Consider the following 16894-nt stretch of genomic DNA (forward strand, 5'->3'; position numbering starts at 1 on the left):
CTAATCAATCACAGCTCCCTTTGCTAGATTCATAATCCTCTAGGCAGCCAATTCAAGTTGGACGTCTGGAGATGGAAGACGTTCTTAATTTGGGGGAGGTCAAGGAATCCTTTAAGAATCTAATGAAAGCAGCAAGTTTCTCCCCAGAAAATACACATAAAACTTTACATATGATTTCAAGATATTCAAGATCCTCTCCTTTTAAAGAAGGAAAGACTTGAAAGCCCCCCAACCACCTATGAAAATAACCATTTTGAGCTAACCTGCTGAAAACATCAGCCAACAGAGTCTGTAGAGTCCAAAAGGAGCTCAGGGACAGCCTCAGAGAGCCAAGAATCAAACCCAGACCTGCCCATCTACACTGCTTACAGATACCAGACACACTTCAAGCTAGACAAGGGGGCAAGGGTCTTGCTGAAGGGGCACCTCCCCACTCCCTGCAGACAGCTGAGACAGGGGACCCCAACCCCTCCACCTTCCCAGCAACACTCTCGGACAAGGACAATGTCCATTGCATAAAGGAGCCCAGCTAGGGTAGCCCCAGGCTGAAAACTATTTATACACGTCCTCAGCACCCAGAGGTTAAATTACAGCTGGAGATGTGGCACAGGGCCAGCCCTGAGTTATTTATATCCATATCCTCTTGGCAGACCAAGAAGAACAGGGCATTCTAGGGGGCCTCTCTAAGAAAGACCTACAGGCACACAGTTTACAAGACAGCACAATCACAATCATCCTTCCCATAGCCCCACAACCGCACCCTACACACACACACACACACACACACACACACACAAAGTCTGGACCATCCTTGCATTGACTGTAAACTGAGAAAGTAGAAACCAAAAGTTTGTTCTAAAAAGGAAGTAGGTCATGGCCACTGAAGGGCTGGGGTAAGGGAAATTAGCCAAATTCCGTTGAATCATTCCAGGAGATTCTCCAGGCTTTCCAGACTCCACATCAGAAGCCTTTGAAAGGAAAAGCCTCTCCTAGTCCTAAGTCCACAGCACTCAATGCCCATGAGACATAAACTAGATTAAAGTAGAAGGCAGGGTTCCCAGGGTGAAATTTCAAGATGAGTTGGACCCATGGCTCAAGCAGGAAGCTTCCACTCTCAGAGGCTCCCTCCCTCTGACCCCAAGCTGATCCTGGCCCAAAGAGCAGGGGAAGGATTTAGAAATGCTTCCAACACCCCGGGGCCCCAGCAGGAAAATACCCTTGTTTAACCAAAGCTTCTTCAAGCCCTTCTGTTTAGTTCTTAGTGACAGTCATAAGACAGCACAGCAGAGTCTGTTAAATATCACACGGGATGTACGAGGCCTGCTGCTAGGGGCAGCGCACAGCACATCAATGGGCTTGCTTTAATGTCGTGCCAGGTGAAGGGAGTCTTGTAGAGCTGCCCCCCACAGCAGTCCTGGGCCAAGATTCACTCAAACAAAAGCCTTGGCACAGCTGAGCCAAGTCCCAGAGCTGAAGGGTGACGGGGGGCCAACAGGTCCAGTGAAGTGCAAACTGGGCACTAGAGCCCTAGAGTGTGGGGCATGTTCTAGCAGATGCCTGCCACGGCCGCATTCCCAAAGAGTCAGCCCAGAGAGGCTCTCCCATGACCCCCATCAAGGCCAGTTCCACCCGTTAAAGTAACCAGGAAAGAAAGACTTGAGGGTCCCCAGTTCTTGCTCCAAACACAATGGCACTGGGCTCTCCCTCTTTCACAGTCAAGATGTCCACCTGTGGTGCCCATCAGGTGGGCAGAAACCTGGAGGTCACCAAGGCCAGGAGGGAAAGGAGGGCACAGTGGAGAACTACCTGGTCTCCAGGGGTCCCTCCCCAGGCACTCCTCACTCCCTGGGCTCATCACAGACCACAGAGGCAGGGTCCAGGCGTCAGTAAGCCAAGCCTGCAAGAGCATGGAAAGAAGTCAGCTCCTCTCCTTCAAACCCGTCCTTCCACCCCATCTACCTTAATGAGGCATCTCAGGTCATTTCCTCTTGTACCAGGAGCTCACCTCTCTGGAAACATGACCTCAAGTAGAAGCACACGGGGAGAAGGCAGACAGGAAAGCCGTGTGATGGACTTAGACCCAAAGACTAGGAAGTGTCCTGGGAGAATGGGGAGCATCCTTGTTTGATCAGTGAAGAAGCCCAGGGCATAGGCAATGAAACAGTCACCCAGGACTTCTCAGGAGACCAGGGGTAGGGCAAGCACAGAAGGTAGGCTTCCCGGCTGCAGGGTCACCATGGCAACCTCGTCCACCCACCTCCCACACTGAGTCACAGGCAGAGCTCCCCAAGGATACGTGGCCACACTGCAACGGATCCCCAGATCCCGCCAGACTCACCCTAAACTCAGGTTCTGCCTCCATCCCTGGTCCTCCCACTTGGAGGCGCGTGCTTAGTCGCTCAGTCGTGTCCGACTCTTTGCAACCCCATGAACTGTAGCCCACCAGGTTCCTCCATCCACAGGATTCTCCAGGCAAGAATACTGGAATGGGGTACCATTCTGTTCTCCAGGGGCTCTTCCCAACCCAGGGATTGAACCTGCATCTCCTGTGTCTCCTGCATTGCAGGCAGATTCTTTACCCGCTGAGCCATTGGAGTCCCACTTGCAGGACCACTCTTTAAATCTGCCTGGGGATGGGAGCTGGGTGGGACCGGAGTTGTGGAAGATGCATTAGAAGAACACCCTGGTTCTAGACCAGAAGCTCACCCAGCCACATCTGGGAGGACCTGGAACTTCCTACATGGGACCCAACTCGTAATCCAGACACCGCATGTTCCCTGGGACTCCCACAGTTGCCATTGTCTAAATTTACAGCATGATGCTTGGCACTCACAGGCTTGGCTCAGTGCCTCTCAGAAACTGTCAGCCCTCAGGTCCTGGGACACCTCATTCTTGATCCTCCCAATAGTCTTGTTTAAACCCCCTGCTCCATGCTCTCCCATCTCTTTAGGAGCTATGTGTATTGTCCTCCCTTGTTGTTCAGTTGCTCAGTCGTGTCCGAACTCTTTGCAATCCCATGGACCATAGCACACCAGGCTTCCCTGTCCTTCACTATCTCCCAGCGTTTGCTCAAACTCATCTCCATTAAATCAATGTGAAAGTGAAAGTCGCTCAGTCCTGTCCAACTCTTTATGACCCCATGGACTATATATAGTTTATGGAATTCTCCAGGCCAGAATACTGGAGTGGGTACCTTTCCCTTCTCCAGGGGATCTTCCCAACCCAGGGATCGAACCCAGGTCTCCTGCATTGCAGGCGGATTCTTTACCAGCTGAGCCACAAGGGAAGCCCAAGAATACTGGAGTGGGTAGCCTCTCCCTTCTCCATCGGATCTTCCCAGCCCAGGAATCAAACTGGGGTCTCCTGCATTGCAGGCAGATTCTTTACCAACTGAGCTATCAGGGAAGCCCACTCCAATCGTTTTTGTAGGCAATAAGGTATGTTTCTTTAAGTAAGCAAAAAAGAAAAGCCCACCTTATTCAGGCTTTTCCAGCCCCACAGGGATCAGTCCTTCTCCAAACTCTAGCTCATTTTCCAAACCAAGGCAGTGCCTCCCCTCAGCCACACAGGCCAGGAGCTCCCTTCCCTCTGTAGTCCTGTTCTCCCAGATCCCCAAAACAACCCCAATCCCATTCCTCCACTCCAGCTTCTTCATTGAGCTCCAGGACCATAGATTCAGATGCCCCCAAGACATCTTGGGAATGGCAATAGTCCATGCTGCACATTCAACATGCCTGTTGAATGGCTCCATTGCCCCATAATTATCAAACGAGGAAACATGGTGGCCACCATTCACATATTCATTCAACTCTGTTCACAGAGTGCTTGCCATGAGCCAGGCTCCATGTGCAGGACGAAGTGTGGAGTAAAGTGGAAGTGAAAATGAAAGTCGTTCAGTCCTGTCCGACTCTTTGCAATTCCATGGACTGTAGCCCACCAGGTTCCTCTGTCCATGGGATTCTCCAGGCAAGAATACTTAAGTGGGTAGCCTTTCCCTTCTCCAGGGGATCTTCCTAACCCGGGGATCGAACCCAGGTCTCCCACATTGCAGGTGTATTCTTTACCATCTGAGCCATCCCAAGTGTGGAGAAAACAAAAGAGAAATGGCCTTGCCTCCAGGGAACTTTCCACCAGTCCCCAGGCCTGTCATACACTGATACACTTCTAATACTGATGTGCTCATACACTTACACACTGATACTGATTCATGGATACTGAACTGACACACTTCTCTCCATGCCCACAGCCCCTATCTTATCTGGGTGCCCACAGCACCCAGACCAGGGTGCTACTTTGGAGGAAAACACTGGAGATAGGGTCCAGCTCTGAAACAATGGAGCTGTGCAACCTTGGGCAAGTTGCCTTCTCTATTTGATCATTTGGCAGATAAGTATGATAACAGAACCTTCCTCATAGCCTTGTTGCAAGAACTAATGAGATAAACTGTATAAAAGACTGCTGTCTGGGATGCAGTAAGCAGGCTCTGCTTATCTGCTTATCGCAGTTGCTATCTCCCCAGCAGCCACACCTCTGACCTCCCCTCCCCAGGACCCAGCTCCACGTGCACCCACCACCTACAGGGACCCATAACCCCAGGCTCTCTCCTACCCTCCAGCCTTCGCATACGCTTTTCCCACATACAAGTAACACAAGATATAATCTGAAAAAGATGTTCATCCATACGTCCATTTAACAGCTGCCCTCTACAAGAAGTGGACTCACTGTGTGTTCCTTGTATTTACATGCCAGACTCACTCCCTGGCTTTCTCATTCTCATGTTCCAAGGTTCAGTTCAAGGTCCTGTCCTCTGTATCCCCAGGCTGAGGCAAGGCCCTCTCCGTACACACCTGCCTCCGGGAACCCACAGCTCTCAGCCCACGGCATTGGGATCCCTGCTCCCCTCCTCTGTCACCCTTCTGGATTGGGTGCTACTCAAAGAGCATTGTGTTCACCTCTGCTTGCCCATGCTTTAGAACCACTCACTGGATGCCACAGAGGCTCGATATATATGTTAATAACAAACAGGAAAAACAGGAGAATTATGGACACACATTTCAATTCGTTTTAACAAAATAAACCTTCCAAATAATTAGATACTCATTAAGCAATTACTTATGCCAAACTCTGTGCTAAGCTTTAACACACATGTCATCTAATCTTCATAATAATGCTGTGATGTGGGTGTTTTATTCCCATTTCACGAGTAAAGGAATGGAGACTCAGGACATTTGAAAAACAGGCTCCAAGTCACACAGCTAGTGAGTGGAAAAGTCAGGACTCAGACCCAGGACCATCAGATGCTCCACACTCCATCCAGCATTTGCTGAGCTCAGCTCTCAGTGTGAAGGAGCTGCCTCTGGGATGTGCAAGAGCCCTTCCCTGATGGTCAGAGGACCTCACTGGGATAATGGGATAATGGCTGGGGCTTCCCTAAAGGAGGAAAGGTGGACTTAAAGTCACTGAAGCTCCTCTCTTACTCCAGGTTCTAGGGTCTCTGGTTTTAAATTAGGAGCTCCTACAGTGGTTCATCTTGGTTACCCCACAGTGCTTAGCATGAAGCTGGGCACATAGCACAATAAATTTGTAGTGAATAAAGGAATGCACAGATGAATGGATGAATGAATGGATGGATGGATGGATGGATGACAATACATTTTGCACATATCCCAGTCACCCTCTTTGTTCGGCTCACGATGGTAGCCCAGCAGACACCGGAACACAGAGCGGGCAGAGCGCCCCCTACCGGATCCCCGCGGAGCTGCAGCAGCCCCTACCTGCACAGGTGGTCTGTCCGGCACAGGCTGCGGAGGTCCAGGCAGTTGGGCTTCTCCTTGTCCTCGTAGGAGCAGCTGGGCAGGATGGTCTGGCGGCGGCGCTCGGCGCACGCCTGGTCCTGACAGGAGCAGAAGAGCATGCGGTAGGTGTACTCGCTGGGTACGCGGTCAAAGAACTGGCGCAGGGCCTTGTGGCACTTGCGGCGGTTGCAGCGCTCCGTGGGCGAGATCTCACGGTTGCAGATGGAGATGTAGGAGGAGCGCAGCTTCTTGCAGTTGTCGTTCAGGTTGCAGGCCTTGGCGGCATCCAGGCAGTGGTTGCTCTTGGTGCTGACCGCCGGGTCTGCCCCTGTCCCTGGAGGGAAGGAAGGGGGCAGTCAGCCCACGATGGGGACAGCCCCCAGTCATTGTGCTCTCTGCCTTGGCTTCCTCATCTGTTAGATGGAGATTATTTAGCAGCCCTCCTGCCTAAGGCTGTGATTAAGATCAAGTGAGTTAACATGGGGGTCCACAGAGCAAGCTGTACCTACGATGTGCTTTTAGGATGACAACTGTTAATCCAAAGCCTTATTTAAAATTTATTTCAATAACAGTATGAAGTTTCCTTAAAAAAACTAAACATAGAGCTACCATATGATCCAGCAATCCCACTCCTGGGCATATAACCAGAAAAGATTATATCTAATTCAAAAAGATATATGCACCCCAATGTTCAAAGCAGCACTATTTACAATAACCAAGTGTCCACGGGCAGAATGAATGGATAAATAAGATGTGGTGTATACATACAATGGAATACTACTCAGTCGTAAAAAAGAAAGAAATTATGCCATTTGCAGCAACTTGATGGACCTAGAGATTATCATACTAAATGATGTAAGTCAGACAGAGAAAGACAAATATTATATGATATCACTTATATGTGGAATCTAAAAAATAATACAAATGAATCTATATACAAGACAGAAACAGACTCACAGAAGACAAATTTATGGTTACCAGAGGGGAAAGGGGAGAGGGAGATAAATTAGGAGTATAGGATTAACAGATACAAACTACTATACTTAAAACAGACAAGCAACAAGGATTTACTGTGTAGCACAAGAACTATATTCAACACTTCATAATAACCTATAGTGGAAAATAATTCAAAAAATATATATGTATATAACTGAATCACTTTGCTGTACACCTGAAACTAACACAATGTTGTGAATCAACTATAATTTGATTTAAAAAAAAATCTTATCACAAGACGAAAAAGCAAGCAACTGGGTGTTCATGGCTCTGTTCACGAAAGTGGGAAATGGGGAAACAAAGGGACTGGCTCAAGAGCACAAAACAGGGTGGCAGCTGATGCAAGACCAGTCCCTGGGCACCCAACAGCCACACACGTGAACAGGGCTTCCGATCAGGGGCACTGCCAGCCCTTAGGAAGTTCTCACTCTGGGATCTTCAGTAGCCAGGGTACAAACAGAACAACTATCACCATCCTCATCCCCACCACTGTCACCACTGAAACTGTCCCCACACATTCCAAAAGGCCCCATGGTGGGGGGTGCCACTGTGCCCGGTTTGTGCCGAGAGCAATGAAAGCAAGCACTGGACTGGGAGCTCAGCAGTGTAAGGAGAAGGCTGAAGGCCAGCCTTAGACTCCAGCAGGGCTGAGCCCTCATCAAGCAAAGTGCGGATGTGCTGAATGCTGGGACCTTGGCATTAGAGCTGTGGCTTTGAGCTTTGTGCCCCTATCTGCAGAGCAAAACATCTTGGGCACAAAGCTGTAATCCTGGAAATTGTCAGGCTTCTTCTGTGGTGTCCACTCCACCCCCCAAGTCTCAGTTGTTCTGAGAGAAACACAGCAGAGGCACCCACCACCACCACCAACAGAGTGTCTTTTGTCCATCCTGATGACAGAGCAGAGAAGCAGGAGTTCAGTCTGCACGCGCCCCTCACCCTCCATGACATGCTAGTGAGAAGTGAATGGAATCTTCAAGCACACTTCAAGCACCAAACTTGAGCAGGAGCCCAGATCCAGCCAGCACCGTGGTACACCACAGACAGCCACCGGCTCAGGATGAAAAGCCATAGGTTTTCATTCATTCCTCATCCACCCAACAAATGCTTTTCAGTATTTCTGTCTGCTCGATGCCCCGCCCCCACCAAGGGTAGGAAGGCCTACGGGGACGCCACGCCCACCCTCCCATGGCACTTCCAGCCCAGGTCCTAGAGTTCTGATCACTTGATCATTAAAGATCTATCAAGTCCCACCTATGCACAGCCCTCTCCCTGCGAGGTGTTGGGCTGGACATGGAAGTGTGAGATGAGGATCCGCTCAAAGACCTCACAAATCTAGCTGGGAAACCAACAGAGTAGTTAAGACTGGACATTCTAAAACTGAGGCATCTGCATTGATCCCTGGTCCTGATACTTATCACTGGGTGGCCTTGAGCAAGTGACCAGGCCTTCCTTTAGTCGGTCTCCTCGTCTGGAAAACAGTACCTACCTCATCGCGATGCTGTATGATCAGCTCATTTCTCTCTCTCTCGTGATAATTTTGCCCTGTTACTACATCTTCTCCATCAGCTAATACACTGAACATCTCTAAGGGAAAAAAATAAATTGTGACCACATACCCCCTACTAAAGGGGTTTCCCTGGTGGCTCAGTTGGTAAAGAATTCCCCTGCAATGCACGAGATCTGGGTTTGACCCCTGGGTCGGGAAAATCCCCTGGAGAAGAGAATGGCAACCCACTCCAGTATTCTGGCCAGGAGGATTCCATGGACTATCCACAGGATTGCGAAGAGTTAAACACAACTTTCACTGCACTTCACCTATCTTTCTCCTCCTCTTTAAACAAAACCCCTCAAACAAGTCATCTGTACCAGTGGTCACCTTCTCCTCTCCCGTCCTCTCCTAGACCCACCGCAGCCTGGGGTTTCCCTTCTCACTTGGCAGTGATCAGAGACCCTAGGGCTTCCTCCTGCTCTGCCCGCCGGCACACTGGACACAGCTGGTGGCTCCTCCAGCCCCCTTCCCTCACAGCCTTCGTGCTGCCTCTGTGAGCTCTCCTCCAGGCCTGCTTCGCTGCTTCCACCTTCTCCACCAGGGCTCAGGCCCCTCTTCTCTATATGCACCCACTCCCCTGGGCCTTCCACTCACGCTCAGCCCTAAACACCATCAGTACGGTGTCAACTCCCAAATTTATACCTCCAGCCAGGTCAGAGACCTCCACTCTGAACCCCAGATCAAGATGTCCAACTGCCTGCCCATCAGCTCCACCTGGAAGGCTGACACCTGCATCTCAAGCCACTCTCCACAACCCTCTAAAAAACAAGCCCAGGCTTCCACTAGCTCAGGCCAAAAATCTTTGCCCTTCCTAAACTCCTCTCTCACCCACGTCAGAAAGACCTGGTAGATTACACCCAGAATCCAGTCACCCTCACCACCACCACCTTGGTCCTAACCACTATCACTGCATACTGGCAAGGGCCTGCTTTCCAGTCTCCCTGCTCTGTCCTTTCACCCCCACCCCCGCCCCACCCCCAGAAGTCTTCTCTCATCACAGTTGGAGCAAACCTTCTAGAACCTAAGGCAGAGATAATGCTCCCGGGCCCCAAAGCTTCCAGTGGCATCCCCATCTCATTCACAGGCCTCTCCATCCATGCCATCCAATATGGTGGGCGCTCCTGAACATGGTCACTGAACAGGAAGTGAAGCTAGCCCGAAATGAGATGTGCACACCAGATTTTGAAATCATAATAAAAAATAATATAGCCTTTCATTTCAAATCACATTTTCCTTGATTATATGTTGAAGTAATAATATTTGGGATATAGTGTGTTAAATAAAAATATCATTAATTTCACTTGTTTCTTTTTAAGTTTTTAATGGAGCTGGGAGAAATTTCAGAATTGGTGGGGGAGGGATAAATTGGGAGACTGGGATTGCCTTATACACACTACTATATGTAACCATATATAAAATAGATAACTAATAAGGACCTACTGTGTAGCACAGGGAACTCTACTCAGTACTCTGTTATGGTTTATATGGGAAAAGAATCTACAAAGGAGTGGATACATGTATGTATATAATTCATTCACTTTGGTGAACTCTTGACACCAACAACCATACAAGTTGTTAATTATACTATATGCCAACAAAATTTTTTTAAAGAAAGAAATTTGAATGGCACATGTGACTCACACATACTTCTGTTAGCCAGGACTGCTATATACGACCTCACTTCACACTCACTTCCCCTGCACTTACTCCCTTCCAACCATACTCGCCTCCTTGCTCTTGCTGGGATGTGCCACTCATGACCTGACCTCAGAGCCTTTACACTTGCTGCGTTCTGCCTAGAATGCTCTCCCCCACCCCTATGACCACACAGTTCCTTTCCTCACTCCTTTCAGGTCTCTGCTCAAATGTTACCTTATCTGTGAGTCCTCCCTGACCATCCTGTACATAATAACAAGTCCCTCCCCTCACCCTCTACTCCAATCTCTTCTGCAGAGCACTCATCACCATCTGCCACAGTATATACTTATTTAATCATCTGTATTTTTCAACTAAATACAAGCTCCATGAAAGCAGGGGATGTGTCGATTACACTCACTGGTGTATCCATGGTTGCCAGTGTCTGGTACATAGTGAAGGCTGAATCCGTGTGTGGTGGGTAAAAGAATAAATGTATTTAGAACAGTATCTATAGATCATAATGAGCTTCCCTCATGATGATGTCTCAGTTGATAAAGAAGCTGCCTGCAATGCAGGAGACCCAGGTTTGATCCTTGGGTAGGGAAGATCCCCTAGAGAAGGGAATGGCAACTCACTCCCGTATTCTTGCCTGGAGAATTCCATGGACAAAGAAGCCATGGGGTCGCACGGAGTCAGCCATGACTGAGTGACTAGCACTTTCTTTCCTTTCACTCGTTCATAATAAATGTTCAAAACACATTGGCTAATAATATTAAGGAAGCCAAAAGTGACACAGGACCAGGATATCAGTCAGTACAGGACCACGTCCAAACATCAACGTGGAGGGACTTCCCTGGAAGTCCAGCAATCGAGACTTCACCTTCCAATGCAGAGGGTGCGGGTTTGATCCCCGGTCATGCAGCCAAGATCCCACATGCCTCATGGCCAAAACTTGCCCCACAACTTTAAAATTGGTCCACATCAAAAAATCTTTTTAAAAAAGCATCAGTGTGGGGCCCAGCCCAGTAGTGCTCAGAAGTGAAAGCCAGGGGGCAATCTTCAAAGACAGACCTCACTCCCAACACCCTGCCTAACCAACAGCAAGCAGCCTGATGAAGGCAGGAAGAAAAACAAAAAAAAAAAACAAACAAAAAAAAACGTGCCTCTTCCCTTCTTGTAAAAGTTAAAGGGGAATTAGGGCAGAGGGGGAATCCAGGTTCATTTTCCTACACGTTCAATTAACAAATCTTTTTTTTAATTTATTTATTTTTTAATTGAAGGATAATTGCTTTACAGTACTGCGTTGGTTTCTGCCATACTTCAATATGAATCAGCCACAGATATACCATACCTATGTCCTCTTCCTCTCGAACCTCCCTCCCACCTCCCACCCCATCCCACCCCTCTAGGTTGCAATTAACAAATCTTCATTGAGGATCCACCAAGTGCCAGACACCTCCCCAGACCCATGGCTGGGGTCAAGGTCAAGGTGATGCTCATGTATCAGGGAGTTCATGGCGCTACCTGTAGGAGCCAAGAGAAAATCATCCTGCCCAGACCAGAAGGTCCCAGAAGCAGGGATCGCTCTGCTGCAACCTACAGGATGAGGCAGAGGAAGCAGAAAGAGTGGAAAGGGGGTCCCAGGCAGAGGGAACAAACAGCAAGATCAGAGGCTGGCAAGAATCTATAGCAATGCAGCATGCCTGGAGATGGAGTCTGGAAAAGGGACCACCAGAGATGATGCTGGGGAGCCAGGCATGGGTTTTCAGCCATGGAATTGGGGCAGCAAGGGGCAGGGGGGGGACACGTGCCCTTCCAAGCAGTTCCTTGAGCAGCTGCCAAGCCACTCTGCCCGGGCCAGGCGAGGACCCAAGGATGCCTGTCTACACAAAGCCTGTTCCAGGGGCACCGCCTCCATGGGAGGGCCCTCCGGGACCAGCCAGGTGCTCTTTCTCCTCCAGTGCACCTGTCAGGATGCTGGCTGGTGGAAGCGAACAGCCACACAGCCTGGGGCCTGAGGTGAAGGAAAAGAAGGCTGTGAGGGCCCCCAGAGGGAGCGGGACAACAACCACGAATGAACAGCAGCTAAATCAGGCCCTTGGCTGCTTTCAGGTTCCCGAGTGCACCCTCCCGCTCCCCTCAGCAAGTTCCCGAGTAAATGCAATGTAATTATAGCCTCGCGGCTTCCACTTGGAGCGTGAAGAGTGAAAGCTTTTGCTAAGGGGGTGGGAAATGTAAACCCCTGGGCCAAAACTTGGTAAATTTCCTAGAAACTCACACACACAAAGGTGGCGATAGTAACAACAATCGCCTAGTTACCAGGCAGATGCCCCTTCTGATCCTCCTGGAGGGGAGACAGAGGCCAGTGGGTGGATGACAGGGCCCCACTCCAGCCTGGAGAGAGGCCCTGGGGCTGGGCTGCTCTGATTCACCTGTTAAGTGAGGAATGAACTGCCCAGGCAGACAGGCCTGGCACGGCCTCTCCCCAGCCCATGCACTGCCCCTGCATCTGCACTAAGGCACCTGTCCCTAGGGTTCTCCTGAAGGCAGGAGGAGAAGGGGATGACACAGGATGAGATGATTTGATGGCATCAGCAACTCAATGGACATGAGTTTGAGCAAACTCTGGGTGATGGTGAAGGACAGGGAAGCCTGGTGTGCTGCAGTCCATGGGTCGCCAAGAGTCAGATACGACTGAGCAACTGAACAACAACAAACTTCAGGAGTCCAAAAAGTTATGCTATCCTTTTCAAGAGTCCCCACTGGGGGACTTCCCTAGTGGTCCAGTGGTTAAGAATCTGCCTGCCCATGCAGGGGACCCGGGTTCGATCCCTGGTCTGGGAAGATTTCACAAACCGTGGGGGTAACTAAGCCCGTGTGCCACAACTACGGAGCCCACATGCCACAAACACTGAAGTCTGAGTGCTCTGGAACCCACAAGCTGCACTACTGAGCCTGTGTGCTGCACCTACTAAAGCTTACACACCCTAGAGCCCATGCTCCCGGCAACAAGAGTAGTCACCGCAATGAGAAGTCCACAGCGTCAAAGACTCAGCACAGCCAAAAATAAATAAATAAATATTTTTAAAAAAAACTCTCCACTGGGGAAGAAGGATGAGATGCTGGATTGCAAATACCAGCCTCCCCCAGCCCAGTGTGGGGCTGTGGCTCCTGAACCAAAATATCCAAACAAGCAGGGAGGGAGGTCCCCGCTACCCCACCCCTACCCCGCCCCATCCCTGCACAGACCACACAGAACCTGCCAGGGATTCAGGAGCAGGAAATTCCTCCCAAGCCAGTGCCAGCCCAACGGGCCAAGGAGTAAATGGTAACAGCTGCTCCTGGGAAAGGGAGGTGGGATTTAACCACGCCTGGCACTTCCCAAAACACATTCTCCCAGCTCCAGTCCCTGGGGACACAATCTGGCTTCCCCCTGAGGGCGGGGGGCAAGGAGGAGCCCCACTGTGGAGGGGCAGCTTCACCCTTGCCAAGCCTCATCCACCTACCCCCTTCCCTCCTGGGACTCTGCCCTGCCAATGATGATCTGTCTTCAAACCTTCAAAACGATATCCTTGAATATTTGCTTTTACAGGACTAGGCTTACCAAACCACAGTTACCAGGTACCACCTATATGGTTTTGGCCATGTTACCAGTGGGCTTCCCTGGTGGCTCAGATGGTAGTAAGGAACCCGTCTGCCAATGCAGGAGACTTGGATCCAATCCCTAGGTCAAGAAGATACCCTGGAGGAGGAAATGGCAACCCACTCCAGTATTCTTGCTGGAGAATTCCATGGACAGAGGAGCCTGGTGGGCTACAGTCCATGGGGTCACAAAAAATCGGACAAGACTTAACAAATAAACAACATCACCAGTACACTTGCACTAATATTTAATTTTTAAATCTCTTAATTCTTAAACAAAATGAAATATTCACTTTTTAAGTTTTTGAATACCTACCTAGATTGGTCCTGCATGATAACCGTTATGTTAATTCTGAATTTTTCCAAGACCTCTTAAAATGCACAGCTATTGAAATTAAAATATTTATCCCTATGCCCATCTCCCATTCCAGCAACAATGTGCCTGCCCGTGGAGGGAAGTAACTGATTCAAAGTTCTCAAACTCTGGTGCATTTGTGACTCACTTAATCTGCCTGTTACTCACAGAGGCTCAGCCAGCCCCCCGCAAGATGCTTGCAGTGGAGACATCTGTGGCTGGCACCCAGAGAGCTGGATTTCACAACTCTGCGTGATGCTGAGGCTGCCTTCCAAAGGTGGAGAACCAGAGAGTAACAGGAGAAGCGGAGCTGCCCCGGCTTGGTCCCCAAGCACACACACACCCCACAGCCCACCCACAGTCAGCCAAACCCATCCTCAACAGAGGAAGATTATGGGCTTCTGTTGTTACCAGGGCATGTCCCCAGGGGCTTCACTCTCACCCCAACCAAAAAGCCCGTGAGGGTAAACCTTCCAATCACAAATAGGCCTTTCCCTGGGGAAGCAAAAATAAGATGTTCCTCTTTCCACAAGGCTTCAAAGCAACGGGACCCACGGTTTTCAGCTCTACCTTCTGACCTTCCAGGAAACGGCCACACTTGTCCCTTGCCCCGAACCCTGCTTCCGGCTGCCACGTCCACCCTCCAGCTGACCCTGGGCCTGTGGGCCATGCTCTGCAGCTCGGCCCCTAAAGTGGGAGTTAGAAACCTGGGCCCTAATTCCATCTCTGCCTCTTCTAAGCATGGGAAGCCCCCAGTGAAGCCTGATCTTCTCTGGGTTTTGTTTCCTGACCTGGAAAATGACAGGTTTTGAACTATCTGGTTTTCTGTGTGTTGTGACTCTCCTGTCTACTCCCATCCCCCATACACAGACCTGTGCACGACTCTGAGGTCTGGAGGGAATGAGGAAGCTCCCCTGTCCCACCCTGTCTCTACAAACCAGCTGAGAGGAGTCCAGCTTGCCCTGTGCAAACGCAACAGCATGTATGCATACCACAACCACAACACACACACACACACAAGGCCTCACAATTGCACCTGCCTCCTCCACACACAGCACCGAATCCCAGTGTGCCAAGAAGCTGTCAGCCAACAGCTGTTTCCACGTGCTGACAACACACCTTAGAAATCCAGCTGTGAGTTGAGAGAGAGAGTCCGTGCTCTCCAGGGGCTTTTATTCTAGGGAGAGGAAGACTGGTAATAATCACATGAACAAATAAATAAGGCAAATCAAAGTGCTATAAGTGCTATGAAGAAAATCAAGTGAGTAGAATTCAGAAGAGAATGAGGGAAGAGGGAAGGGCTGTCCTAGGAGGTGACATCCAAGCTCAGAAAGAATGATGGGCAGGAATGAAACGTGGAAACAATCCCAAGTCAGAGAATCCCAAGCAAAAGGAAGAACATGTGCAAAGGTCCTGAGGCAGGCTGAGCTCAGTGTGTTTACAGGCAAAAGGAAGGGGAAATGGCCAGAGTTTTGTAGATGAAACAAATGTAAGAGGGAGAAGAAGCCAGAGGGGCAGTCAGCAGAGGGCACAAGTGACTTGCAGGGCAGCATAAGAACTTCAGATTTTATTCTAAGATGCAAAGCGCTTAGAGTGTTTTAAGGATGGGAGTCACCCAACCTCAAGTACTTTGCCTGACATATGGAAGACAGAGTTCCCATGAAGGGGTGAGGGTTAAAGAGGAGGCCAGTTCCAGGCTGTTGTAGTAGCCAGTGAAAGACTGTGGCAGCTTAGAAAGAGTGAAGACTGCAAAGATGTCCAAAAAATGAGCCAAATCTGCAAATTACTTAGAGATAAAGCCAACAGGATGGATTGGATGCTGAAAGAGAAGAAGGAGAGAAATCAAGGAAAACTCTTAGGTGGATGGTGGAATCATTTTGTGAAACAGGAAAGACTTGGAGGAAAGAAAAAGGGGCAGAACAAAATGTTTTCAACTGATGTCTGAGATGCCTATGAGATGTCCACGTGGTGAGGTTGAAAGGCAGGAGGATCATGGAGGCTGGAGTTCAGGAGAGAGGTCTGAGCTAGCGATAAAACTGAGCATGACTGACACTGAAGGCTATTTAAAGCCATAAAACTACACGAGGATGAAAATAAAGAAGAGGACAGGCGTGGTCAGGACAGAGCTCAAGGAGCCATCATTAAGTAGAGATTGGACCATGAGGAGGAGCGGACCATGAGGTGATGGACAATCAGGAGATGCTGGTGTCATGGAAAACAAGACAAGAGTTTCAAAAAGGAGGTCAGTCAACTGAGTCCAGATAATAAGGTGTGCAAGGGGGGGCAGAGAGGCACTCAACAATGAGATGTAGATTTCACAAACTCTCAGCAGGGCTGGATGGAAGGCAGGAAGGGTGAGGAGGGCAGAGGAAGGGGTAAGGAGAAGAATTTCTATGTGAGGAACCCACCTTCCCTGTGGGTGGCAGTCACCCTGACCATCACCTCCACGCTTCTTGCCCTGTGGGGCCACCCTGCCCAGTTCTCCCTCAAGACTCATTAACTTTTACAACAGTCAGGTATTGAGCATCCAGTACATGCAGAACACTGCTGGAGAAGTAACTGGCAAAACTCCTCTGTTCCTAGAGCTTACATTCCAGCGTGAACAAGAGATTATAATCAAGTAACAAATGGAAATTTTCCCCTTGGCCTGAGGCTGACTCTGCAGGCTGCACAAACATCCCTGCCCATCCTGCTTGGGGCTGCACTGGTGATAAAGACCAGGGACTCCCAGCTGTGTTTGGGGAGTTGGAGGATCCGGTGAGCCACTGACTAGCAGAGCAAGCGTGCACAGGTAATACAACCTCTTTCCGCCTCTTTTTGCTCATCTGCAAAATAAGGATACAACACCCACCTTGTCTACACACAGAACTGCACTAAAGACTACAACGGGACAAAGTGAAAGTGAAGGGCTGAGTCGTG

At 49.7% G+C, this 16894-nt stretch overlaps 1 protein-coding gene across 1 annotated transcript in view; it reads right to left on the minus strand.

Annotated features, from left to right (window-relative positions):
* Positions 1–16894, minus strand: part of GFRA2 (GDNF family receptor alpha 2) — a 105224-nt gene that overhangs the window by 59529 nt on the left and 28801 nt on the right. The window contains exon 4 of the mRNA XM_025281819.3: positions 5775–6129. Within this exon, the coding sequence (XP_025137604.1) occupies positions 5775–6129 (355 nt within the window). The remainder of the gene's footprint in view (positions 1–5774; positions 6130–16894) is intronic.

Source organism: Bubalus bubalis, chromosome 3, assembly GCF_019923935.1.
Source record: "Bubalus bubalis isolate 160015118507 breed Murrah chromosome 3, NDDB_SH_1, whole genome shotgun sequence".
Lineage (NCBI taxonomy): Eukaryota > Metazoa > Chordata > Mammalia > Artiodactyla > Bovidae > Bubalus > Bubalus bubalis.